General features: G+C 40.2%; 1 protein-coding gene across 3 annotated transcripts; it reads left to right on the top strand.

The window, feature by feature from the left end:
• Positions 1 to 5458: 5458 nt before the first annotated feature.
• Positions 5459 to 26980, top strand: ZCCHC8 (zinc finger CCHC-type containing 8). Of its 3 annotated transcripts, XM_068989867.1 has the most exons (14): positions 5459 to 5657; positions 6878 to 6920; positions 10220 to 10294; positions 12202 to 12307; positions 13460 to 13534; positions 15699 to 15802; positions 15916 to 15981; positions 16549 to 16609; positions 17077 to 17219; positions 18110 to 18252; positions 20951 to 21072; positions 22774 to 22860; positions 23116 to 23233; positions 25035 to 26980. In XM_068989867.1, the coding sequence occupies exons 1-14, from the start codon at positions 5459 to 5461 to the stop codon at positions 25814 to 25816; spliced, it is 2124 nt and encodes a 707-aa protein (XP_068845968.1). In that variant the 3' UTR covers positions 25817 to 26980. The 3 variants fall into 3 exon arrangements, with proteins under 3 accessions (XP_068845968.1, XP_068845969.1, XP_068845970.1); XM_068989868.1 differs by lacking the exons at positions 15699 to 15802; positions 15916 to 15981; positions 16549 to 16609; XM_068989869.1 differs by lacking the exons at positions 5459 to 5657; positions 6878 to 6920; positions 12202 to 12307; positions 15699 to 15802; positions 15916 to 15981 and having other exon boundaries at positions 10275 to 10294.

A 26980-nucleotide genomic window follows, 5' to 3' on the forward strand; every position in this document is an offset into this window, starting at 1 on the left:
TTTGAAAAACATTTCCGCAATGTGGCAGCACAGTAGAACAAGGGAAGACTACTTAATGCATTTTGATAAATGTTTAGTTTTCCCAGAGCACAGTAATTCTAGGGAGAGATGCCTTAAGAAAATGACAAAGTTAAGTTTCTGGGGAAGGTAACACCATGGTTTTTCATTTTGGAAGTCATCCCAAATTCACATTTGCTATTGAGCTGTACCTTGTGAAATCAGTTTTGTTAAAGTCTGTGGGCTTGTAATGCAATGTGGGTTTATGGAGAGCACACATTAAACTGCCTGTATTTTTCTGTGGTATTTTAGGTGCTGGCCATACATTATGAATAACAGTCCATTCTAAGAATTTTTGTAGCCAGTTTTAAACAGGGAGCTGATTTTGATTCATTTAGTATAATGTCTAAATAATTGAATAGTAATACATACTTTTAGTTGAGGTTTCATTTGTTATTTTCATGTTTATTTTTGAAATCCAGTGGATATTTTGTATTTTAACCCAGTTGGGACTAGCTACATTTAAAGAGTAGGGGCTTCCCTGGTGGTCCAGTAGTGAAAAACCCGTCCTGGGCTTCCCTTATACCTCAAATGGTAAAGAGCCTGCCCGCAATGCGGGAGACCTGGGTTTGATCCTTAGATCAGGAAGATCCCCTGGAGGAGGAAATGGCAACCCACTCCAGTATTCTTGCCTGGAAAATCCCATAGACAGGAGCCTGGTGGGCAAGAGTCCACTGGGTCACAAAGAGTAGGACAGGACTGAGTGACTTGGACTATAATAGCCACATAGAGCCCGGGGCAACTGTCCTGGACAATAAATTTAGAGGGAGGCATATAGGTTATTGTAATTTGCATGATTAAACTTTAGGAAACAATTGAGTCCTGGAGGCAAGGGACAGTTAACTGCTTGGCTCAGTTGGAAATGACTTCATAGGAAGATACACTCCATAGTTTTTATGTGGTTAAACTTTGTTTCCCCTTTTTCCTGGCTACTACTCTGCTTTCTTTTTCAAAGCCTGGTACTTTTTGATGGATGTAGGGTTTACTTTTGTATGCAACAGGAACATAAATGGTCCAGTAGGTTCTGTAAAGACATGGTAGCTAGGCAGGCAGGAGGATAAGACCACACTATTTGAGGCAAGGTCTAATAAACTATGTAAATGCGGTTGGCTTGGTGGGTAAGTAAATTTAAAGATGAGGGTTCCAATTTGGGTGATGATTGTGATTTAAATTTGAAATAAAACCCAGTGTTTGTTTTTTTTTTAATGTAAATTCCATTTTAAGTGGTAGGTTGGTAGAAGGAGGTGGAAACAAATTGTGTTATTTATCATTCCAAGTTAACGTTTCATAGGCCAAAAGATGATTTTAAGAGTAAGTACTTAATTTCTCTGGAGCCCTCTCCAAGTTCTCCCATTGGCCATTCATCAATTTCTGCAGTTGTCTCATCCTTCTCAATCCCAGCCCTCTAGGACTCAGGCCCAGACTTCCCATTCTACATTACGCAGACTCATTCTCCTATCATCCTTGTATTGACTTTCCGTAAAAATTTGAACCAGTCAAATGCTAATCTTTTGTTCAGACCTCTTTCTGGAGTTTAGTCTCAAATACCTGACTAATACATGCCTCCACTGGGGCCTAAAATTCTACCTTCAATATACTAATACACCAGTGCTTCAAGAATTTTTTCCACTAGTTTATTAATAGTTACTTATCTCTAAGGATAAAATTGCCTCAAGGTACCACATAGTGAAAATGGAACTTGCTCTTTACTCCCAAACATAGTCAACATCAGTTTTTCTCAATTTCAAGCAATCATTCAGCCAGTTTCTTAAGTCAGAACCTGGGCAAATAATTCACTCTTCTCTCATTCCCCATATACAACCCTTCAGTTACCTGTTACTTTATCTTATAAATATCCTCTGCTGCTGCTGCTGCTTAGTCATTCCAGTCTGTGACCCTAAGGACTGCAGCCTGCCAGGCTCCTCTGTCCATGTGATTCTTTAGGCAAGAGTACTAGAATGGGTTGCCATGCCCTCTTCCAGGGGATCTTCCCGACCCAGGGATCGAACCCGGTCTCCTGCATTGCAGGCAGATTCTTTACCACTGAGCCACGAGGGAAGCCACTTAAATATCCTCTGTTTGAATATCAACTCTACATTACTGTTGACACTACCCTAATCCAAGCTAACATTTGTTGATTTTATTACGAAATGGCAATCTCTACTACAATCAGAATGTTATTATTGCTCCATGCCAATCCTTTTCCAATCATGGAATCACGATCATCTTATCACAATGAAAATTTGTGGGTCATGGATACAACACTTGTTTAAAATGTTGAAATGACTTCCCAATTATAGGAGTGGAAAGAATATCCCTAGTGTGGTCTGTGAGTAATTGCCTAATGTTCCAGCCACATTTTGCTCCACTCTGCCTAAGCCTCCACTTCTGTTTATCTGTTTTTGGTTGTACTCTGTCTTCATTGCTGTGCAAGCTCTCTAGTTGCAGAGAGTGGGGGCTACTCTTCATTGTGGTGCACTGGTTTCTCATGTGGTGGCTTCTCATTGCAGAGACGAGCTCTAGGGTGAGCAGGCTTCAGTAGTTGTGGCTTAAGGGCTCCAGAGCCAACTTAGTAGTTGTGGTTCACGGGCTCAGTTGCTCTGAGGCGTATGAAATCTTTCTAGACCAGGGATCAAACCTGTCCCCTACACTGGCAGGCAGATTCTTTTCCACTGTACTACCAGGGAAGTCCCACCTAAGACTCTTAATACCATCCCCCATGCTCACAACCAACTTTGCCCTCTTAACATTTCATAATTCAGTTCAAACCTCAATTCCTCAATTTAGACTCCTACAGAAATCTCAAATTTATTACATTTCAATAATTTCCTGTGTTTTTATTATGCATATTTATTTCTTAATACGATGAATTCCCATCAACATCCATTTTGACCCAAGATCAGGAACATTTATGTGTATTTTTTGTTTCTTTTGGGCTTCCCAAAAGGAACCAGAGGAACCAGAGATCAAATTGCCAACAACTGCTGGATCACTGAAAAAACAAGAAAGTTCCAGAAAAACATCTATTTCTGCTTTATAGACTATGCCAAACCCTTTAACTGTGTGAATCACCACAAACTGTGGAAAACCCTTAAAAAGATGGGGATACCAGACTACCTGCTTGCCTCTTGAGAAATCTGTATGCAGGTCAGGAAGCAACAGTTTGAACTGGACATGGAACAGACTTGTTCCAAATGGGGAAACGAGTATGTCAAGGCTGTATATTGTCACCCTGCTTATTTAACTTATATGCAGAATACATCATGCAAAATGCCGGGCTGGATGAAGCACAAGCTGGAATCAAGATTATCAGGAGAAATATCAATAACCTCAGATATGCAGATGATAACCACCTTTATGGCAGAAAGTGAAGAAGAACTAAACAGCCTCTTGAAGAGATTGAAAGAAGAGAGTGAAAAAGTTGGCTTAAAACTCAACATTCAGAAAACTAAGATCATGGCATCTGGTCCCATCACTTCATGGCAAATAGATATGGAAACAGTGACAGACTTTATTTTGGGGGCTCCAAAATCACTGCAAATGGTGACTGCAGCCATGAAATTAAAAGACGCCTATTCCTTGGAAGAAAAGTTATGACCAACCTAGACAGCATATTAAAAAGCAGAGACATTACTTTGTCAACAAAGGTCTGTCTAGTCAAGGCTATGGGTTTTTTCAGTAGTTATGTATAGATGTGAGAGTTGGACCATCAAGAAAGCTGAGCCCTGAAGAATTGATGCTTTTGAACTGTGGTGTTGTCTAGACTCTTGAGAGTCCCTTGGACAACAAGGAGTCCAACCAGTCCATCCTAAAGGAAATCAGTCCTGAATAATCATTGGAAGGACTTATGTTGAAGCTGAAACTCCAATATTTGGCCACCTGATGCAAAGAGCTGACTCATTGGAAAAGACCCTGATGCTGGGAAAGATTGAAGGCAGGAGGAGAAGGGGATGACAGAGGATGAGATGGTTGGATGGCATGACCGACTCAATGGACATGAGTGTGAGTAAACTCTGGAAGTTAATGATGGACAGGGAGGCCTGGTGTGCTGCAGTCCATGGGGTCGAAAAGAGTCGGACACGACTGAGCAACTGAACTGAACTTGGGCTTCCCAAGTTCAGCTGGTAGCTCAGCTGGTAAAGAATCTGCCTGAAATCCCCTGGAGAAGGGATAGGCTACCCACTCCAGTATTCTTGGGCTTCCCTTGTGACTCAGTTGGTAAAGACTTGGCTCACAATGCGAGAGACCTGTGTTCAATCCATGGGTTGGGAGATCCCTTGGAGAAGGGAATGCTACCCACTTCAGTATTCTGGCCGGGAGAATTTCATGGACAGAGGAGCCTGGCAGGCTACAGTCCATGGGGTCCCAAAGGTGGAAACTACTTGGCGACTTTCACTTTTTTGTTTCTTTTGCTAGACTGCACCCTCTGTGAAAGCAGGGCCATCTCTATTTCGCTCACTCTTTCATCCTCAGCCCCTAGAACAGTGACTGGCACACAGAACTCGGTAAATAAACGTTGAATGAAAGAGTGATGCTGCGAAGTCACTTCTGTCGTGTCCAACTCTGTGCGACCCCATAGACGACAGCCCACCAGGCTGCCCTGTCCCCGGAATTCTCCAGGGAAGAACACTGGAGTGGGTTGCCATTTCCTTCTCCAATGCATGAAAGTGAAAAGCGAAAGTGAAGCCGCTCAGTTGTGTCCGACTCTTAGCGACCCCATGGCCTGCAGCCTACCAGGCTCCTCCGTCCATGGGATTTTCTCGGCAAGAGTACTGGAGTGGGCTGATTGAAGGAGAGATACCACCAAAATCTTCTAGGGACAAATCTAAAATAATTTAAAATCAAGCTAGCTTTTTATGAAAAAGTGAAACAAGTCCAATCAACTGAAGTAACTTCTCCAAGAACAAAAAAGGTAGTCTGTGGCAAAACTGGAGTTCCTTTAGCTGTTTGGGACGAACACCAGAATCTGTGACAATCCATGCATCGTGCTCTGATTTTTTTTTTTTTTTCTTTTTTTTTTCTGCTTTTGAGGCAAAACCGGGACAACTCGCTTTGTAACACTTTCTGATCTGGTTCGGCTTTTTTCACGTTAAAACCAACCAATCCCAGTATGCAATGCAAACAATAAGTTAACAGTCGCCTAGAAACCACATATCCCAGAATGCCATGGTCCCAAGCAATCTCAGAAGTGGGTAGAGAAGACGCCACTGCATTCTGGGAGTTGTAGTCTCACAGGACTGGCCCGCCCCTTGTGCAACTTCGGCGGCCTACGTTTGGAGGAAACGCTGCTTGGGTGGCTTAGCGCGTTGGGGGCAGTAGAGAGCGGTTCCGCCCAACAAAACCTTCGCCTCCGGCCGGGTGGCCAGCTCCGCCTCTTCTCGTATCTTTCCCACAGCCCAAAATGGCGGCGGAGGTGGATTTTGGCGATTTAGAGCTGTTCGAGGCGTTTGACCACCCCGAGGAGTCGACTCCGAAGCCCGTTCATGCCCGCTTCAAGGAAGACGATGGCGACGAGGAGGACGAGAATGGGACTGGCGACGCGGAGCTGCGGGAACGGCTTCGGCAGTGCGAGGAAACCATCGAGCAGCTCCGCGCCGAGAATATCCTTCCCGTTCGCTGGGCCCTGTCACCGGGGCTTGTGGTGGGGCCCGTGCCGGGAGGGCGCAGGCGGAAATTCCACAAGGGCCAGAATTCAGCCTGAGAATCTAGGGTTCAGGTTGCGTAAGCTGTCCTCAAGGCCTCGGCGCAGACCTCTCTCCTTGTGGGATTCGTCTCCTGGACCTCATTCGCTTCTCCCGTCCGCGAGTCTGGGGCGGGATTTTAGCGCTATTCCGGACTGTTTGAACTGTTCAGTTGTAGACTCTTCACCACGTCTCTTCCCGTCTTTTGAGTCATTATCCAGTCTCCTTTTTCGGAACCAATGTAAAGTTGATGCAGACACGCTGTGTGGTGTATTAGGCGATACCGGCTACTTTGACCTGGGCGCAGATGTGTCTTTAAGGCGGGGCCAAAGTTAGTGGTCCTATTCTGCGGAGTTGGGGTTTCTAAGGAGCCGAGGCATGCACAGAGAAATGGTTCATTGCCTGATGACCATTGGGGATTCATTTGAAAGTTCTTCCACTTTGAATCAGCTTCCGTGTGGAATGTGCATTACGTTTCCGTTTGATAGTTACGTGTCCACAGGCTTTCTAGCAAAATGTGTTAATATGTTCTTACTGGGTATTTGCGGGTGGGGGTTAACTTATTTTAAAATTTTTGTTTATTTTTACTTAGCTTACAATTTTGGTTCGGGAACTTTTTTCTAGTGTAAGGTTTTCGAAGCCATTTTTTTCATAATGCCTTTTTCCTGGATATTTTATTGTGGAAAATTTCTAAACACAGAAAAGTTGAAAGGATTTGGCAGTGAACATTCATAGATTCCATCCTAGATTTTTCATTTCTTAACAGTTTGTTATGCTGCATTTACCTTATTGAGTTATCATGATGCTTTTGACCTGGAACGTTTTCTTAAGTGGCTGTTTAACTTCTGACGGTACACCGTTGTCCGAATAGCATTTTTGGTTTCAGTCTGTTAGTCTCTTTTGAATTACATGACCCTGTCTTAGAAATACCATGTTGGAAGGGTATGTATTTTAGTTTTTTAGATCCAGGTACGAGTCCTGCAACAGAAAAGGTCAGTAAGTGTGTCGTCCTCAAAACATTTATCTTTTAACTTTTGTAACGTATGTTTATAACATTGACATCAAAAGTGAGGTTAGTAGTTGAATTTTATGATCTTATTTCTGTTTAATGAGGGCGATACTCCTTAACAAGTAATAACATCAAGAACTTAAAAGAAAATTGAATATTTTGACTCGACCAAGGTATGAGATCTTGAATTTGCACTGTAATGTACTTTTTATTTTGTCCTGATATTAATATTTAATCACAGGTTTTTTGTTTGTTTTTTTAAAAAGTATTTGGGACTTTTGTATCGCTTCTATTCCATGTACTCTGAAGAAAGCAGAGTAATGATTCTTTAATTTGTGAGGGTAAAATTTGAATTCTCATAACTGCATTAAACTTTGAAACTGACTGGGTGAAAATACGTGTGAAACACCAGAAATTTTTTACTTAATCTTCAGAACAAGTTATCTTCAGGCAAGTTATCAACCTATTCACGTTGTTTCTATTCAATGAACATTTCTGGGAAGTTACAATTCAAATTACAGTATTGATATAGCTGAAGATTTATTTACACAATTAAAATGTGTCTATAAATAGAAACAATGCAAGGTAAATTTTAGAAGAGAAAGGAGTTGCTTTTGAAAAAAGTACAGTGAGTAAATTTGCTTTCAGGCACCTAATTTTAATAGATAATTACATGTTGATATTTCCTTTTTTATGTAATTTTATTTATTTGTTGGCTATGCTGGATCTTCATTGCTGCACAAGCTTTGCTCTAGTTGCTGCTGCTGCTGCCGCTGCTAAGTCACTTCAGTCGTGTCTGACTCTGTGCGACCCCATAGACGGCAGCCCACTAGGCTCCCCCGTCCCTGGGATTCTCCAGGCAAGAACACTGGAGTGGGTTGCCATTTCCTTCTCCAATGCATGCAAGTGAAAAGCGAAAGGGAAGTCGCTCAGTCGTGTCCAACTGTTAGCGACCCCATGGACTGCAGCCCACCAGGCTCCTCAGCCCATGGGATTTTCCAGGCAAGAGTACCGGAGTGGGGTGCCGTTGCCTTCTCCCTAGTTGCAGCGAGCAGGGACACTCTCCAGTTGCAGTGTGCAGGCTTCTCCTTGCTGTGGCTTCTCTTGCCGAGCACAGCCTCGAGGGCTCAGGCTTCAGTAGCTGTGGCAGTTGGGCTCAGTAGTTACGGTTCCTGGACTCTAGGGTACAGGCTCAGTAGTTACATCGCACAGGCTTAGTTGCTCCACAAGTGGGATCTTCCCGATTGAGGGAGCGAACCATGTCTCCTGCATTGGTAGGTGGGTTCTTTACCATGGAGCCACCAGGAAGGCCCCGATATTTCTTAGTGTGCATTTATTTAGTAGTCACTAAATCTAAAATATTTGTTAAAACAGATTTATTAACACAGAGTGGTATGTTAAGGCTTTCAGACTGTGGGGTGCCATGATGCAGTTTCACATGGAATTTTTTGTCCCTGGTACCAGCTGAAGTAACCTGCTACATTGATGACTAAAACTTTAGAATTTAAACATATTTCAGAATATGTCTAAAGAATAATTTCTCTATGCCCTACCTTTCTTCCTATCTATGTGAGCACACTCTGTGGATCTATAGTTGTTTTTGGTTAGGTAGTAAATGTATTGAATGTGAGTAGGATTCCTAAAAGAAAATCATAATTTTTATATATGTAGAGATTTTTTATTTAGACAGGCACATGCTTTGTAATAGTCGATCATTTGAACATTAAATATTTATTTATAAGTGGGTTACAATCACCTGAGTTCAAACGATTGTAGCATTATAGGCTTTGCCAGTTTATAAGAAAGAAGCATTAGTATCCTGAAAAAGGAGTAATCATATATTTATTCATTTATTTAGAATTAGGGTTTTCCACATTGTGAGACTGACAGAACTTTCTATAGAAAACCAAGGAAGAAAAAAATTTAGATAAAATTTGTACCCCATTCGTCTTGATTTAACCCTTATTTTTGGAACTTGCATATTCAAGTGTCCCTTTCTTTTAGCCAGTAAACATTGTGAGTTGGTTTTTGTTGTTGTTTCTTCTTTATATGATGAAAATTTTAAATGTACAGAAAGTGGAAAGAATAGTATAATTAATACTCATTTTTATCACTTAGATTTAACAATATTTTGACATATCACCTTCTTCTAATTCCATATACATATTTTACCCCAAATATTTCGGCATGTATTCTTTTCTCTAAAAACTTTCATGTATTACCACAACACCATGATCACACTTAATACATGATTTCCTTAATAACATTCTCAACCATATTCAGATTTCCCCAACTGAATGTCTTTATCGCTGATTGCTCAAACTGAACTCCAATCAAGAGCCACACAATTGCATGTGGTTTTTAAAAACAGGGTGTTTTGTTTTGTTGGATAGTTTTATTTATTTATTTATTTTTGGCTGTGCTGGGTCTTTGTTGCTGTGTGGGCTACTCTAGTTGTGGTGTGCGGGCTTCTCGTTGCGGTGGCTTCCCTTGTGGAGCACAGGTTCCAGGGCGCTTGGCTTTCAGTAGTTGTGGCACAAGGGCTCAGAAGTTGCAGTTCCTGGGCTGTAGAGCACAGGCTCAAGAGTTGTGGTACGTGGGATTAGTTGCTCTATGGCATGTAGGATCTTCCTGGACCAGGGATCAAACCTGTGCCTCCTGCATTAGCAGGCGGATTCTTCACCACCGAGCCACCAGGGAAGCCCACAATGGTTTTTTTTTTTTTTTTAACTGAAGTTTGTGCAAATTGAAACAAGTTTCTGGATGTCTTCATATTTTAATTTTATTTCTCTACTTGATGTGAGCAGTTCCACATACAGATTGATTGATTTCACATGCTGTACAGGTACAAGGATTTGAGGAAGGGGTGGAGAAATCAGATACAGCTGCTTGCAGGTTACCGAAGGAATATATAACAGATTTCAAGGCTGCAGTCTAGTTCTATTTTTTCCAGTTTTTGAAAGTCACATCCAGAAATAGTGTAATTTTACATCTTTACTTTAAAATTTTGGATCCGAGATGTATAGTGCAGTGTGCTCTGCCCTCCAAAAAGAGTCTACCCATTTATTTATAAAGTGTTTCCATTTCCTATATATTTCCAAGCCAAATTTATTCTGATTCTTTCAGAATTATATTCTTTGTAACCTGCTGGTTTACTCAGTTCCTCCCTCTCCTCAATTTATAAACAAACAGCCATTAGGCAAAGAAACTTTTTGGTTGAAAACTGAACTGCAGCTTTTAATTTTTTGTGGAATATTTAAAATATATATATATAAAGTAAAAGATAATCTTTATAAAATTGTTCAAGTATGTAAAATTGGTGAAAACCAGAGTTCCCGGTGGTTCTTGATCTTATTCGTAAAATATTATATGATCTTTGGTACTTAGAAATGATAAAGGTTCAGTGTTTATATATACATATGCAAGTTTTACTTTAATGTCTTCTAAGAATATGTTTTAACTTCTGTTCTAGTGGAATATTGGTGAACAATACTAAGTTAGATGGACCTTTATTACAGATTCTATTTATGAACAATGTTATTTCAAAGTAAGTAATTTTTTCTTTCCTAAATATTATGAGCTAATGTGTTTATGATACAATGTTTATATAAATATGCTGTTTTCATCTGTATTTATACCATCTGTATTCTTTTACTTAAAATTTATGGAATCATGATAAGAGCCAGGACTTTGCAGTCATATAAACCTGAATTTGAATCTGACTACCTCTGCTTTCTACATATGTGAACCTGGAGAGGTCACTGACCCTCTCTGCATATCAGTTTCCTTACTGGAAAACAGGACACTAATAGTAACTACCTTTTAGGTAACTAAATGAGCACCTGTAAGAGTCCAGTGTTGTTGTTGTTTAGTTACTAAACGGTGTCTGACTCTTTGCAACCCCATCAACTGTAGCCCACTACTTTCCTCAGTCCATGGGATTTCTTCCAGGCAAGAATACTGGAGTGGGTTGCTATTTCCTTCTCCAGGGGATCTTCCCTACCCAGGGATTGAACCTGCAGCTCCTGCATTAGCGGGTGGATTCTTTACCACTGAGTCACTAGGGAAGCCCCAGTAGCCCAATAGACAGCCACTAATAAAAGGCACTGCTACCACCATTTCACTACCAAAATCAGGGAGCTGAGTTTTCCCTGTTGACTATGGTCAAAACTTACCACGTGATTTTTTTTTTTGAATAGCAGAACTAGATCTTTGCTAGTTTTCAGTATTCTTGGGTCTAGGATGACTCAGTGCTTTCCTACGATGCTTGCTAGAATGTTCTGAAATGGTTTGAGGCCTTGGCCCATGCCTTGCTTGAAGCATGGTCATGGACATTTCAGATGGTTGCTTGCCCCCTCCCGCATCACATGTTGTTATCTTAGACGCTGTGCAAGGTAAAGGGAGCATATTGAGGTGTTAACCTGCATGGCAGATCCATTGGCTACTTTATCTCACAGAAGTGGAACCTGAGGCTGTGTGGAGTGGTACAGCTGGTGGCATGGTACTGGGCACGTGGGACTCCCAGGGCTACTGTCACCATTAGAGTCAGCTTCTAACTCAAGCTCCTGGCAGACCTTTTTTTTTTTTTAATTAAAAATAAAAATTTTTGGCCACGCTGCACGGCATGTAGGATCTCAGTTCCCCAAACAGGGATTGAACGTGCACCCCCTGCATTGGGAGCGCTGAGTCTCAATCACTGGACCCCCAGGGAAGTCCCTCCTGACAGTCTTAATGTCTGCACCACTCCCCTGGGGTTGTGCCTGCCGAAATCTTAGAATGTCAGGGCTAAAGAGACCTGACAAATCATCAAGTCCATGAAGAGGAATTTGGCTCTTTTGGCCCCTTCTGAACTGAGTACTGAGGAGTATTTGATGAACATGGTTCTTGACCTGGAGAGCTGGAGAACATAGACCTCGGTCATTTTTCTTGCGTTGCATTTTGGTCTTTTTTTTTTTTTCCTGCAGTGTCATATTTACATAGGTGTTGTCTTATGTGTGCAGAATGAGTCTGTAGGAAGAGGCTGTGGAAGAGCTGAATGCATTGATTGTGTGTGTGTTACAGAAATAAGTGGCTGTGAGACAGGGTAGGAAGGGGACTTTTTGTCATGTAACTAACTCTTTTTCTTCTTTTGAATTTTGAACCATTTTCATGTGTTATATATTTACAAATTAAGTTTGTAAAATTTATAAATCCATGTAGTCTTTGTGTAAGTATCTGCCAGCTGTTATATGCCAGGCACTGTGTTAGATAATCATCATCATTTTGTTAACTTGGCAAAAATGGGTTTTGTTTTTTTTTTCCCTAAAGAATAGATTAGACTGTTACATAGAGTCAGTGATTTGATATAAACTCTGAAAAACAAAATAACACATGCCATCTTCTAAAAATGCATGACTTCAGTCAAGTCAGTGTTTTACTCTGTCTGGGTTCTGACCATTTTGTCCTCTTATGCAGGCAATATCATCAAGAAATAGAGGAATTTGTATCAAATTTAGTAAAAAGATTTGAGGAACAGCAGAAAAATGATGTGGAAAAGACTTCCTTTAATCTTTTGCCCCAGGTATTTCAAACTTAAGAGACTTTAAGATTAGTAGGTTTTGCGTTTTACTGCCAATTATTAGGCGGCTCCGGGGATCCTCTTGAATCAAAACCAAAATGGTTGTTGAGATTGTCTGTTCACTTTCCATCCTGCAACCTGGCTTCCTTCTCCACAATCTGACCAATGCAGCCATGGGGCTTTTTTCTTTTGGATTGTGATTGCTTTTCTTCGGGATAATATTCACACCTGGCTACACTCAAAGCCTTTCCCTGTGCGCCATTCCCTGACTTGGACACATGGTTTGGGGCAGAAAATTAATTTTAGGCCAGGGAAAAACATCTCTTTTTGTGGGGACTATAAAAAATGGATTTTCTTGTGTGTTTTTTTTTCCCTAAAATGAAGAAGTTCATATGTCATCCTTTTCCCCCCTTCTAGTTGTTTTAAAAATCAGTAGCATGCCCAAAGAAATCTGAGAGATTCCACTGTGTGAATATTAGGGCATAAATTTATCTCAAGAATATCAGGATTATGATTTCTGGGCTTTTTTTTTTTTAATTAAAAGTTAAGGTAAGTAGAGGCTCTCAAATAAGGATCTTTAGCTGTTTATCCTCAGAGGTTGGAGAATGGAGTATTCTAATTTACTAAATTTTTGTCACCTTTAGTTTTCATCTATTATATATAATTTTTTTTAAAGATTCAAGGAACAGGATACATTTACCAATAAAAACCGTACTGAATGTTATTTAATTTTTGATTCAAGAAACACTTCAGAATTTTGTCACTTGAGTATCAGTATCGACCAGCAATGTCAAGTTTATATATTTAAATTTTTGATTATCTGATTTGAAGATAAAGCCTGTCTTGTCAGTTTAAATGTTGGAAGTTCCATAATTAATATTTATTAACATAAAAGTCACTGTGTAAGCTAATGCTTCAGAAGATACTATCTTTTATATCTTTTTTAACTTCCTCACTTTGAAAATAGCTTTCATAAACTTTCCTACCTAGCTTAACTTCTCACTCCCCCTAATTATCACAGCAATGAATTCAAACTTATATATATCTTAATGGTATGTATTAGAAAATAAAGTGAATGTGTTCACATTCAATTATGAAATTTAAAGTTGTTAAAAATTGTTTAGCTTTTGTAACTTGTATTTTTCTTTGTGTTAGCCATCCAGTGTTATGCTAGAAGAGGACCATAAAGTAGAAGAATCCAGTGCCGTTAATAATAAGGAAGCTTTTAGTGTAAGTTCGGACGCTTTAGTTTTGAATTCTGCAGATATATTTCCTATCCTCTGTCCATTGGGTAGCCTTTAAATGGTAAACTGATGTAGTCACGTGTCATCTAATGATCACACATTCTTTCATTAAATTTGTTCTAAACAACAGTGTCGACTTCAGCCTTCTAAATATTATAGTTTGCTTTTTAAGAACTATTTCATTGTGACCTAGGGGTACAATGGATACACCTCAGAGGACTTTTTCTCCTGACTGTCCTATCTGTTCATTCTCTTTTCTTTTTTTTTTAAATAGATTTTATATTTTTCTCAAGTTCACAGAGAAATTGAGTGAAACACACAGAGATTTGCCACACATCCCCTGCCCCCACACATTTATAACCTCCCCCTCTGTCAACATCTCCCACCAGATGGTACATTTGTTACAATTGATGAATCTGCAGTGACACATCATTATCACCCAGAGTCCATGGTCTATGTTAGGGTTCACTTCTGGTGCTGTACGGTCTATGGATTTATACAGTCATACGCATCTACTGTATGCATCTCCTGCTTCATACAGAGCAGTTTCACTGCCCTAAAAATTCTCTTTATTCCACCTATTCATCATCCTCTCCCCACTCATCATTTTCAAGAACTTGGATGAAAATATAGAAAGCATGCTTGTGGAACTTATAGATGGGTGAATCCGAGAGGGCTAACTAGTATAACAAGTGGCAACTTGGGAATGTTAAATATTTGAAAGACTCATATAGTGAGTGAAAAACAGAAGATTTTTAACAGAGATGAGCCTGTATGTAGGCCTTTTGATGCCTATGCAAAATTCAGAAGTGTCAGTGCAGTGTCACGTGTGATTTTGCAACTTTTAAAGAAGTTTTTAAAGAAGATGATGGAATCCTGGATTCCATTAAAGGAAGACCAGTTTTCATGTTCATGGAGTATTGTGTGCCATTGACATACCACAGTTTAGACTAATAAGTGTGCAGGATCCTAGGCAGGTGCCACCTTAAATCCAAGAACCTTATTGTTTAGAAGGGAGATGAAGTTATCTAGTTCAAGGTCAGGGATCTTTCTTTAAAGCGCCCTGATAGCTAGCATCCTGGTCTTTTTTTTTTTTGACTCTTCTCAGTAACGTGGAATTCCCTTAAAAAAGAAAAAGAGAGACATACTTCTTCATTTCTCACATCTCTGATAGAAATTTGCACTCTCTAAAGGTTGAGCTGAAATGTGCTTCTTGTACTCACTGGTCCTGATCTTGCCACTTGGCACTCTATAGGGTGATCTCGCATAATACCTTTGGAGATATTAGCCTTTATCACATATGCAGAGTTGTGTCCATGTCTTATAAATCTTCTCAGTAAGATCTGTGGGCTCTTCATCCTCCCAGCACATATAGGATATAGATGATATAAAGTGTTACTAGTTTTCTCAAGTGTGACAGTGGTACCATGATTTGTAGGAGAATGTTCTTATTCTTAGGAGGCTCATACTGAAGTATTAGGGGTGCCATGTTGTGAATGGTGCAGTGTGGTAGCTGGTTATATGTGGAAGCTGGAACTCAGGTAGGAAGTTGTGTCTCCAGCAGGAGCAAATAATAGCTTAGACCAAGGTGAGAGTGGTGGCAACTTACTTTTTAAAAATGGCTCAGTAAAAAGTATGTTTCTGTGTGGAGAGAGCGATGTGCACACAGAAATGTCAGTTAACCATCGTTGAATCTAGATGAGGGCTCATGGTGTTTCAACTTTTCTGTATGAAATTTTTCCAAATTTATATGGAATTTTTCTCCTATTGGGAGACAAGGAAATGGAAACAATGAATATAGAAATAAAGACAGCTTTCTGAGGATCTTGCTACAAAAAGAAGCAAAGAAATGGGAAATAGAAGAATTGTTGACAAATTTTTGCTCTTTAAGTCTGGAGGGAGTGCCCCTGACAGTAGCGATCCAACAGGAAAAACTCCATGATCTAGGCAACGTGAGGAAATTCAGTGATGGAGATTTTACTGACACATCAGGATGTGACTCCTTCACTAGGGAGTTGATTATTATTTCTAGTAATTTCATCATCCAGAAATAAGTTGGTAAAAACAATTAATCATAGTCTTACAGTATCTAATGTCATCTTTTTTTTTTTCTGCTTAAATAGCAATATTTTTTGACTTGTTTTCTGCAGGTTGTAGGAAGTGTCCTGTATTTTACTAATTTTTGCCTTGATAAATTGGGGCAACCGCTACTAAATGAAAACCCTCAGCTTACGGAAGGATGGGAAATACCCAAGTATCCTACATAGTGAATGAAGATCTTTATGCATCTTGCCATTAAGTTCACCTTTAAAAAAAAACCAAATTGTGCAGACTATGATAACTATTCCTTAATAAAACTCACTAAAGGTACCAGCAAGTCTTCAGCCACATTGTTTCTCTAGAAGGGCAAGAAATACAAGTAAAGGCAAAAAGGTTTGTGTGGGGAGTTGCTTTTGTTTTCTTCTTCTTCTTTATTAACCAAAACCATAAACTCTTATAGCTTGAAAAGTTAATATTACTGGCTTACTATAAATAAACAGATTAAACCAGAATTTCAGTACATAGACATAGAGTAAATCTCTAAGTCACTCATATTGCAACTCATTGGTTCAGGCCTGATGTGCCTGGGTGGGTGGAAAGGATTAATTACTGCTGTCTTTGATTGCTGTCTTATAACCATCTACCCCTTTCTAAGTTTCCTAAAAGAAAATATGATAATCTGTTTGCCTCAAATCCTTCTGTTATCAGCCACTGACAAAATTCAGAGGTAACAGATCAGTTGGGAACATAAGGGCTCTTGGTTAAAAGACTTGATCAAAAGTAATATTTGCGTAACTCATTAGGACAGGAGGTGAAAGTGAGGTCATTTCTGCAGATGTTAGTAATTGGTGATCTGCGTGCTTTCTTGTTCTGATACACGTTGCTGTCACACAGAATTTTATTGATTTGCTTTGATATTTCTATTTACATTGTGAAAATCTTTGTTTTTTGACCAAATAGGCCAAAGCCTCACTGTTTCAATTGTGGTTCTGAAGAGCATCAAATGAAAGATTGCCCAATGGTAAATTTTTCTCATATAAAAAAAAAACCTTTGAACCAGAGCTTTCTAATATTTTCAATGCATCTATAGCATTGTGCGATATAAAGAAACTTCCTGTCTTACTTTCCTGTAGTCCTTAATTTTTAAATCTTTCCAAATTTGTCCATAAGTTTTAAGACATTATTTTAAAAAATAATAATTTATTACAGTGCTCTCTATTTGAGATGAATAAAACATGATGAGAATTCATGTTTAGACAATTTATTTTAAAAACTTTGTGATAGTACCAAGGTAATAAGAAATTGAAGGACTGCCTCTCTTCCTTGCTAATTTTTCTAAACTATCCAGTCTCTTTTATACTTGCTCCTTATGCAGTAAAACTGAAATAATCTGTGTGCTTGACCTAGGAAAAGTGCTTATGTTTATTTAATTTCTGAAATATTTCTGCACTGTTTGATACCATTCTTTCTAAACACATTACGATTTAGCCTCGAAATGCTGCTCGAATAAGTGAAAAGAGAAAAGAGTATATGGATGCCTGTGGTGAGACAAACAATCAGAATTTTCAGCAGCGATATCATGCAGAAGAAGTAGAAGAGAGATTTGGAAGATTTAAGCCAGGAGTTATTAGGTACCTGTGTCATTTTACCTTAGAATGTCATTTCTATGTCCCCACCTTTTGGAACAAGTTCTGTGTATCTTCAGGGTAATAATCAGGAAATAAGTGTTCTCCCACAAGTCTCTATATAAAAGGTACATCAATTAATCCAAAAAATATCTACAGTAAGTCCCCTACATATAAAGGAGTTCTTTTCCAGAAGCATGTTCGTAAGTCCAGTTTGTTCATTAGTCCAACAAAGTTAGCCTAGGTATCCAGCTAACACAGTTGGGCGTATATAGCTTAATAGGTTTCTAATATTTTTCACACAAATAATACATAAAAAAACTAACACAAAAACAATTTTAATCTTGTAGTACAGTTCCTTGAAAAGGACAGTAGTTAACACTACAACAGCTAGCATACAGAGGCAGTCATGTCTTTGAAAGTTTGCACCTTGAAGATTCATATGTAGGGGACTTAACTGTATTGTGATTGATGGCACTGCTGTATAATATGAGACATGGATGTGGTTTGGTTTTTTTTATTTATTTTTAATTGAAGGATAATTGCTTTACAATATTGTGTTTTCTGCCATACATCAACATGAACCAGCCCCAAGTATACATGTGTCCCCTCCCTCCTGAACCTCCCACCCCATTCCACCCTCTAGGTTGTTACAGAGCCCCGGTTTGAGTTCCGTGAGTCGTGCAGCAGATTCCCGTTGTCTGTCTGTTTTGCATATGGTGATGTGTGTGTCTCCATGCTGCTGTCTCCGTTTGCCCCAACCTCTTCCCCACCCCCGCCGTGTCCACAAGTCTGTGCTGTAAGGACGTGGATGTGTTTAAAATACTAGAACAGTATGTATCTTCATCCAAGCAAGAACACAGTATTTTTTTTCCTCCTCTTTTATTTTTCCTCAGTGAGGAACTCCAGGACGCACTGGGTGTGACGGACAAGAGTCTTCCACCTTTTATATATCGAATGCGCCAGCTAGGATACCCACCAGGGTGGCTCAAAGAGGCCGAACTGGAGAACTCAGGGCTTGCGCTCTATGATGGGAAAGGTATAGTATGTTCAGTTAGATAAGTCAACTTAAGGGTTCTGTCTCTTTCTGTTTTTTTAAATTAAAGAATAACAATAAAATGGAATGGGAATGGCTGTCTTGTTTAATGTGTACTGAGTTGACTAAAAAATATCATGATTTTCCTTTGTTTTATAAGGAAGGAACTAAAACTTCATTGAGAGTTACCAAATAATTATCTGGACTTGCCCAGTGACTACCTAGCAAGGTATTAGCTCTCCAGCTAGACCTCATAAACTCTTGCCTTTCTCAGTAATAGTAACAGAAATATGACCTGTCTCTTCCAGGAGATCTATAAAAGTTAGAATAAATAAACCTTCTTATTAATGTAATCTAAAACTTCTCTTAGGTATCTAGAAAAATATTCACACATGTGCCCCAGGAAATGTCTGTATATGAAAATACTTTTTAGCATTGAATATGGTAGTGAAAAATAAAAAACAACATTAAGGGATCTTCCCTGGTGGTCCAGTGGCTAAGACTCTGCTCCCAATGCAGGGGACTCCGGTTCAAGCCCTGGTTGGGGAGCTAGATCCCACATGCCACAACTAAGACCCGGCGCAGCCAAAATAAATTACTTTTAAGAATATATATATATATTTTAAGACAACATTAAGTCCGTAAGGGAGAATGGCTAAGTAAACCGTGGTAGATCTAGGGGGTAGAATCCTTGTAGAATTTAATAAATGGAGTAAATCCATGGAGCTCCCATGGCAAGATTCTTATGCAATACTGAGTTTAAAAGATAAATTTCTGGATAGCTTACTTATTATGATACTGTTGATCTTCCTGGTGGCTCAGATGGTAAAAAATCTGCCTTCAGTGAGAGAGACCCGGCTTTGATTCCTGTCTTGGAAAGATCCCCTAGAGAAAGGAATGGCAACCCACTCTAATATTCTTGCCTGGAGAATCCCAGGGACAGAGCAGCCTGGCAGGCTACAGTCCGTGGGGTCGCAAAGAGTCAGACACGACAGTGCTAACACTGCTGCTACCAGTACCGTTGATCTTAAAAAACAAAAATCCCACATGGATGAAACCATGCTGTATATTTTCTATGAGGAGTTATGTTTGTAAAAGATATTTTTGAAAAGAACCATCTAGATTTTAGGGTTTAGACTCACAGAGGCCTTCCCTGACCACCTGATTTGAACGTCAGTCTCCCATGTTCACCTGCGTGTCCTGCCAGTCTCTGTCACTGCACCCTGTGTGTTTTCTTCATGCCCTGTCACAGTTCATACATGTTTGTTTATCGTGTAGCACAGTGCCTGACATCTGGTAGACAGTAAATAAGTTTTTAAAAGTCTTAACCAATATACAGCAAACTCAACAGTGGTTATCCCTGAGAGGGAAAACAGGATTGCTCTGAAGATTTTAGTATTATCTCTAATGCTCTAAATTAGAAAAGAAAGTGTTTCTAGATATTACTTAGGTCATTAAAATAAAAACAAAACATTTACCAAGCCCCCCTTCTCACGTAGTACCAAAAAGTATATTTAGCACAGCCCTTTTAATATTTTATATCCCCAAGTCATGCTGACATTCAAATTATCATTACTCATGCCACTTTCTGTAGGTGCTTGCAAGTCTGCTGTTCTCTCTAAAAAAAAAAACAAAATTTATCTGGCTGCACCTAGTCCTAGTTGCAGCACACAGGATCTTTGATCTTCTTGTGGGATGTGGGGTCTAGTTCCCTGACCAAGAATGGAACCTGGGTCCCCTGCATTGAAAATGCAGAGTCTTAGCCACTGACTACCAGAGGAGTCCCCCCACTGGTCTCCTTAAATTTATTTGTTCATCTAGGGATTCTTTGGACACATGATTGTAGATAATTGAGAGTCTCTTAAATGTCTTTTAATCTGTAAGTTCCCTTTCTTGTTTTTAACAAAGCTCTGAATTTTGTCCTTTTGGGTTTTTTGAGATTTTGCTGATCATCACCATCGTTTCCTTTTAGTATGTTTCTCTCTGTCCCTCTGTTTCCTGTGAATTGGTGGTAAAACCAGTCATCGGTGAACGTTGCCAATATCTAATTATTGGGGATGGCACAGTGGTTGTATTCTCATTCTTTCATTACTTCTTGGCTTATTATCCTGAAAACTTCTATAAGGAAAAACTTCTCATCAACCATTTGGTTACCTTAGGTATATAGACATGGGATTAGCAACATAAATGTTCGCTTTACTTAGTACTTTTCAAAAAGAATGAAGTAGTTCTCAACCATCCTTCAAGGATTGCTGTCATCTGTAAAGTGGTATTAGTAGTAAGTACCTCTTAGGGTTGTTGTGAAGAATAAGTGAGTGAATACTTATAAACTTACAAACTGTTTAAAGTACTATCTGAGAAGAAAACATTTTTCATATACAGTAACCATTATATAAATGTCTCTTAAATAAAAGAACTGGAATAGAGCATTAGGCAAATCATAAAATCAGTGCAAAATAGACTTTTAAGGAATTCATGGAAGAACTAAACTTTCCAAGTTTTTCAATATTTATATTTTTATCAAAATGGTATGTCCGTGTTGTTTAAAAATTCTAATCTAATGGTTCAGACAAATAATAAAAGCCATTCTCAGAATAATTTTGTGGCCATAAATACAAGCACTTTCCAGGTCTGCTTTTGGTCCAGAGAGGGATTTATATGGGCACTTAGCAATATTAACCTTTTTGATGATCCATAATAGATGGTGCTGATGGAGAGACAGAAGCTGGAGAAGTACAGCAGAATAAAAGCGTCACTTATGATCTCTCGAAATTGGTAAACTATCCAGGTTTTAATATATCTACTCCCAGAGGAATTCCAGATGTAAGTATATTGGTTTTATATTCTTCTGGGATATAAAATTATTTGTGTAGATTGTCAAAATGTTACCTTATATAGCAATTACTGTCTCATAAAGAAGTAAAGGTTGAGAATTCCTTTGCTGTCCAGTGGTTAGGACTCTACACTTTCAGTGCTGAGGGTGGAAGCTCAATCCTGGGTTGGGAAACTAAGCTCCCATAAGCCATGCATTGTGGCCAGAAAAAATAGTAAATGTGACATGAATTTGAGCAAACTCTGGGAGATAGTGGAGACAGAGGAGCCTGGCGTGCTACAGTCCATGGGGTCAAGAGTCGGACATGACTTACCAACTGAACAATGACAACAAAATGTGTTACTTATGAGTTTAACTTTTTAACTTCCTTTGTGTTGACTAGCATGTTAAATGAAATCTTGAATTCATCAAAAAGAAAACCCAGTTTTTTCTGACTTTATGCCCTAAGGAACTAAAATAGAATGATTAGATTCTGTAAATCTGAAGCTATCCTAAAATTAAAAGATTATTATTTCTTCTTTAACAACATGGGGTGGTTTGAAGCAGTATTGTAAGTTTTACAGAATTGCTTGGGAAGTATTTTTCTACCTTTAATCAATCTACGTGTAGTATAACTTTTTCCTACTTTTCCTTCTTTTCCCCTCACAAAGTAAAATTTCTCCAATACGAGAAAGGTTTGCTATACTTAATCTTTTCCAACTTTTATCTTATGTTTCAGGATTCAACAACTAACTGTAGTGGTGGTGATGGTGGTGGTGACATTTTAATAAAAAGGCATTCTAGGGACTTCCTTCATGGTCCAGTGGCAAAGACTCTGAGCTCCCAATGCAGGAGGCCTGGGTTCAGTCCCTGCTCAGGGAACTAGATCCCACATGCTGCAACTAAGACCCAGTGCAGCCAAATAAGTAAATGACTTTAAAAAAAAAATTCATTCTAGCTATTCTTAGGACTGCGCAGTAGAGAAGCAGCCAAAGGTCTGAACTTAAGAGTCTGGTGAACAGATCTGAAGATGTGTGTAATTAGTAAAGGGCTGGCCAAATTGGGTGTACAAACCATCAGTGCCTCTGCAAATTGGGTCCAAGTCCCAGCCTACATCAGAATCCCCTTGGGGTACGCATTAGAAGTGCACATTCCTGAGCACCCCCTCTGCTTAGACTTAACTTAGTCCCTAGAGTCTGTTGGTTTCACAGGAGCCCAAAGTGATTCCTGTTGGGAGCCGTTGTTGAATGTGTTACTGGCAGTAAGAGAGAAAGGAGTGATTACTACTCAGTTTGAAAAGACAGAAGGTAGAAAACAGCATGAGTGAGCAAGTTAGGAGAAAGGGGCAAGGAACAGCCTATGGGCAGTACTGGTTAGTGTCAGGAGGGGCGTGGGGACCAGCCACGTTGCTGAGAGGCTGTCGTCACTGCCTGTAACTTCTCAGTAGTAGGCAGAGCCTTTTTGGCCCAAGTTGTTTTGTCAGGTATTCTTTTAGTATCCTGTCCTGCCTGTTGTACGGGCAGAGTTGGGTTTTTTTTTCCCCTTTCAGCACACTATTATTTTTACCCCCCACCCCCTGCAAAAAGGAAAAGTCACATATGAAGCAGGAAATTTGATATCACCACTTCACCTACTGTAAGCAGACTTCAGAGCAGGACTTCAGAGTATTTTCCAAATACACACTTCTTTTTCCCTTCTCTTTTCATTGATAGGAATGGAGGATATTTGGGTCAATACCAATGCAGGCGTGTCAGCAGAAGGACGTGTTTGCCAATTACCTAACTTCTAACTTCCAAGCGGTAAATAGATTTTCAGAGTGTGGTTTAGAAAAATGTATAGCTTTCATCCATGGGGTTTTGTAACTCATAGGCATCTTGTTGCCTTTTTTTGTTTGTATATAAAGCGCTCTATGTTTTCTGATGAATCCAAAGGAAAAAGGTAACTACATTCATCAGTTACCTGTATTGGTCCTCTGTATCATGTTTAAATGGAGGGATGGAGTGTAATGCTTGGTCTCCCCCAACTCACTTGTGTTTGGTTTGGTTCTCCGTTAGCCAAGCATGAAGCCTAGCAGCAAAAGATCTTCGTCTCAGTCCAGCCCCAGTAGTCCAAAGAAGCAGAAGAAGGAAGACAGCGCAGCAGCCTCACCCGCCGACATGGAACTGGACTCGGGTAGGTTCCACCCCGTGGTTCTGCTTTCATTGAGAAAGTAGGACGAGTTTCTATGCTGCTGAGTTCCCTAAGAAAGAGGAAGCTCTTAATGAGCAGTAACTCAAGAGTAAATCTTCCCTTTTATCCTTGGGTATCAGAGCACCTCCACTGTTGCTGGTCAGAGCCGAGTTGGAAGGCTTATAGCTTGGTGTGAGAGCCGGATGGGCCCGCCAACCGGGCTCTTTAGACAAATCTTCGCACCCAGTCCCAGCAGCCCTGGATCTGGACTGGCCCCCAGATGGGCAGTGCTTTGAGACACACGGTGGAAAATATTCCCCTTTGGCAGCCCATTCCCAAGAGGAGGAAGGGCGGGACTGAGTCAGGCTTTCTCAGCTATTCTTCCCAAGTGTATAAATTCACGAAATCCTGTCTCCCCCCAGGAAAGAGACTGTGAGGAAAGTCCGTCCTTTCAGAAAGCCAAGGGAAGGGAACAAAGGCCTTGCCCTCTGTACTCCCCTAGTCTTTTGCTGTCTGAATCCTCTGGGTTTACCATGGAACCTGTGATCAACCAGGGTTGTGATGGTCCTGAGGGATGTGGACAGGGTGAGATGAGTAGGTTAGGGCATTTGAGAAAGTGAGAAATGCAAATACAGAAGCATGAAGCATCATGGCATGTTTGTCCACCAACAGTGTGATAGTTGGAGTACAGACTGGGCTATAAGAAATGACACAGTCAAAATAGGCAAGTGTTTGGTTGTGAGAGCCTCATATGGTACAGAGGAGATTGAACTTCTAGATCATGGCAAGGCACTAAAGGGTTTCTAATGAGATGGAAAGGTTAGTAGGACCAGATTTGAGTTTTAGAAAGACTAATTGTTTGAGGATGAGTATAAGGAAGACGAGTCGAGAGGCAGGAACAACTCTGATATTCCTGACCAACAGTAATGGTCCCAAAATAATGTAGCAGCTGTGACAGGCTGTGGGAGAGGGTGGACCCCGGAGAGCTAAGGACCAGGTGTGGGCGGAAGGAAAGGAGGAAGACTCTGGTGACTAGGTTTTGGTTTTGGAGACTTAAACCAGATACTACTGGTGGTGCCAGTGAACGAGTTAACAAACGGGGGAAGAGTCTGAGTTCCAGGAAAAGATTGCTTGTTTTGTACAGGTCAGATCCCTTGTGTCTGTGAGACACCCAGATAGTGATGACCAGTGACCAGTTGACCACATGAACCGACAGTTCAGTTGAACAATCTAGACTGGGGTACAGAACTGGGAAATAAGCCAGGGAGTTTCCCAATTGTCTCCTCCGCTGCTTCTTCCACATCTGCCCACTCAAGAGTCTAGGCAGCCTCATTTCCAGCCAGATTTCCTACTGTGTTACCCTCGGTTAGAGTTCCTGGCACCAGAGATCCTGACTTCTCCCGCTGCAGATGTTCTTTTCAGATGGACTGAGGCCATTAAGCAATGATGATGGTATGCTTCCCAGGGGGCTCAGTGGTAAAGAATCTGCCTGCCAATGCAGGAGATGCAGGTTTGATTCCTGGGTCGAGAAGATCCGCTGGCGAAGGAAATGGCGACCCACTCCAGTAGTCTTGGCTGGAGAATTCCATGGACAGAAGAGCCTGGTGGGCTACAGTCCATAGGGTTGCAAAGAGTCGGACACCACTGAGTACACCTTACACAGCGGGTATCTGAGGATCCAGTTTTCCTCTCTTGAGCCTGTTATTTTGCAATCAAACCTCTGGATTCACCTGATTTCAAATAATAGATGCTAGTAAAATCAAGTGCTGTATGACAACTCAGTATCTCAACATCCTCATTTCAGATGCCGAGGTCCCGCATGGGTCCCCAAACAGCGAAGCTTTTCAGTTTCAGCCCCCGCTGCCCCCTGGCACGCCTCCCCCGCTCCCCCGGGGCACCCCTCCGCCCATCTTCACTCCTCCGCTCCCCAAGGGCACCCCGCCGCTGACTCCCAGTGACTCACCTCGGACGAGAACGGCATCCGTGACTATGGACGAGGACGCGCTGACTCTGGAGGAACTAGAAGAACAGCAGAGGCAGATATGGGCGGCTCTGGAGCAGGCCGAGAGCGTCAACAGTGATTCGGATATTCCTGTAGACACACCTTTAACCGGGAATTCAGTGGCCTCTTCACCTTGTCCAAACGAACCTGACCTCCCTGTCCCAGAGGGAAAAACATCCGAAAAGCAGGTGCCAGGGGAGGCCGAGGTACCAGACACTGCTGCAAAGAAATCGGAAGAGGAGCAAGCCTTGAGCCCAGGTTCTGAGACTGCTTTGCTTGGCCAGAAGGAAAAGGAAGAGTCCACTCAGGTAGACCTTAAAGGTGCTCTTGACCACAGCAGGGTCGAGTCAAACAGTGAGGTCAGGAATGGAGGGAGCAGCCAGCAGCTCCTTCATGCAGACTTCAGTCCTGCAGCAGCCACGAGGGCCCACAGTGCTATCCCCGACATGAGCAAGTTTGCAACCGGAATAACGCCGTTTGAATTTGAGAACATGGCGGAATCTACTGGAATGTACCTCAGGATAAGAAACTTGTTAAAGAATTCACCTCGAAACCAGCAAAAGAACAAGAAGACTTCTGAATGACTGCTTGACATAGCACCCAGTGCTATTTAATTATAACTGTGTTCTGGTAATTAGGACTAAATGGACAGGTAAAATTGTTTTCCTATTTGTCCCTCCCACGAGAAAGAAAAAAAATCTATCCAAGGCTTAATTGTGGTCTAAGGTCAGGCCTCTTTTAAAGAACAGAAAGACTGAGCTTGCAGGTTTACTATATTTTATTCTCACTGATAAAAACTTGGGGGGAGGTAAGTAGGAGCCGGTTTAGAGATAGTTTGTTAAGGTTTATACTATTTTTGGATTGTGAATGTCTGTCAGGAGTGATGGTTTTTAATCTGTCTTTTGTACATCGTTTTCCCTTTCTACATTTTGCTATTATCCTGTACGTAAGTTTAATATATCACTTTTTAAAAAGAAAAAATTTAACCATTTAAAATTCATATTTCAACTCTTAACAACCAAATGAGAGAAATCAGGGATGAGCAGCTTTATACCATTTGGGGTATTTTTGTAAATGATTTACATGCATCCGTTTTAATAACACTTTTACTTTTTTGTAACTTCATTCTTCATATAAGCTTGCTATACAGGTATGTTCATCTTTGTGTACAAAGGTTTAATAAATTAGTTTTCATATACATAATCTAAGACTTTGAATATAAAAAAATGATTCACAGTTAGTATATACAACCTTGTAAGTTTGGTAGTAAATTATGTGGTTGCAAATATTAGTGGTAGCAAAGGAAATTAAGATGTTACAAGTTTGGGTATTTTCAGTGGATTTCAGCCTTAAATATATCAATAGAAACAGCAGAATCTTTTAAAGTAATTATTTTGAAAAAATAAATGGTGGGCAGCTAGCCTTTGTACAAAAACAATTTTCTAGATCTGAATCCTATGATAATTGTTAAAAACAAAAAGTAGGCATACACAATTTGTGTTTAATTGTCCGATACATAATATAGAGCTGAAACTATGTTTTTGTCTTTATGTGGAATGCCATGACATCTTTACAGTCAGGTCCATGAAAATAAACATATAGATGATCTTGAATTAGTCTTAGGTAATGTTATTCTCCTCAGAGGCCAGCAGAGGGTGCAAAATATAACCCTTCCAGGTTTAGTTTTCATTTTGGTAACTTTTGAGTATCCAAATTTAGTGTTCTATAAACAGTAAAGAGAAGGGAAA

This window comes from Capricornis sumatraensis, chromosome 17 (genome assembly GCF_032405125.1).
Source record: "Capricornis sumatraensis isolate serow.1 chromosome 17, serow.2, whole genome shotgun sequence".
Classification (NCBI taxonomy): Eukaryota; Metazoa; Chordata; class Mammalia; order Artiodactyla; family Bovidae; genus Capricornis; species Capricornis sumatraensis.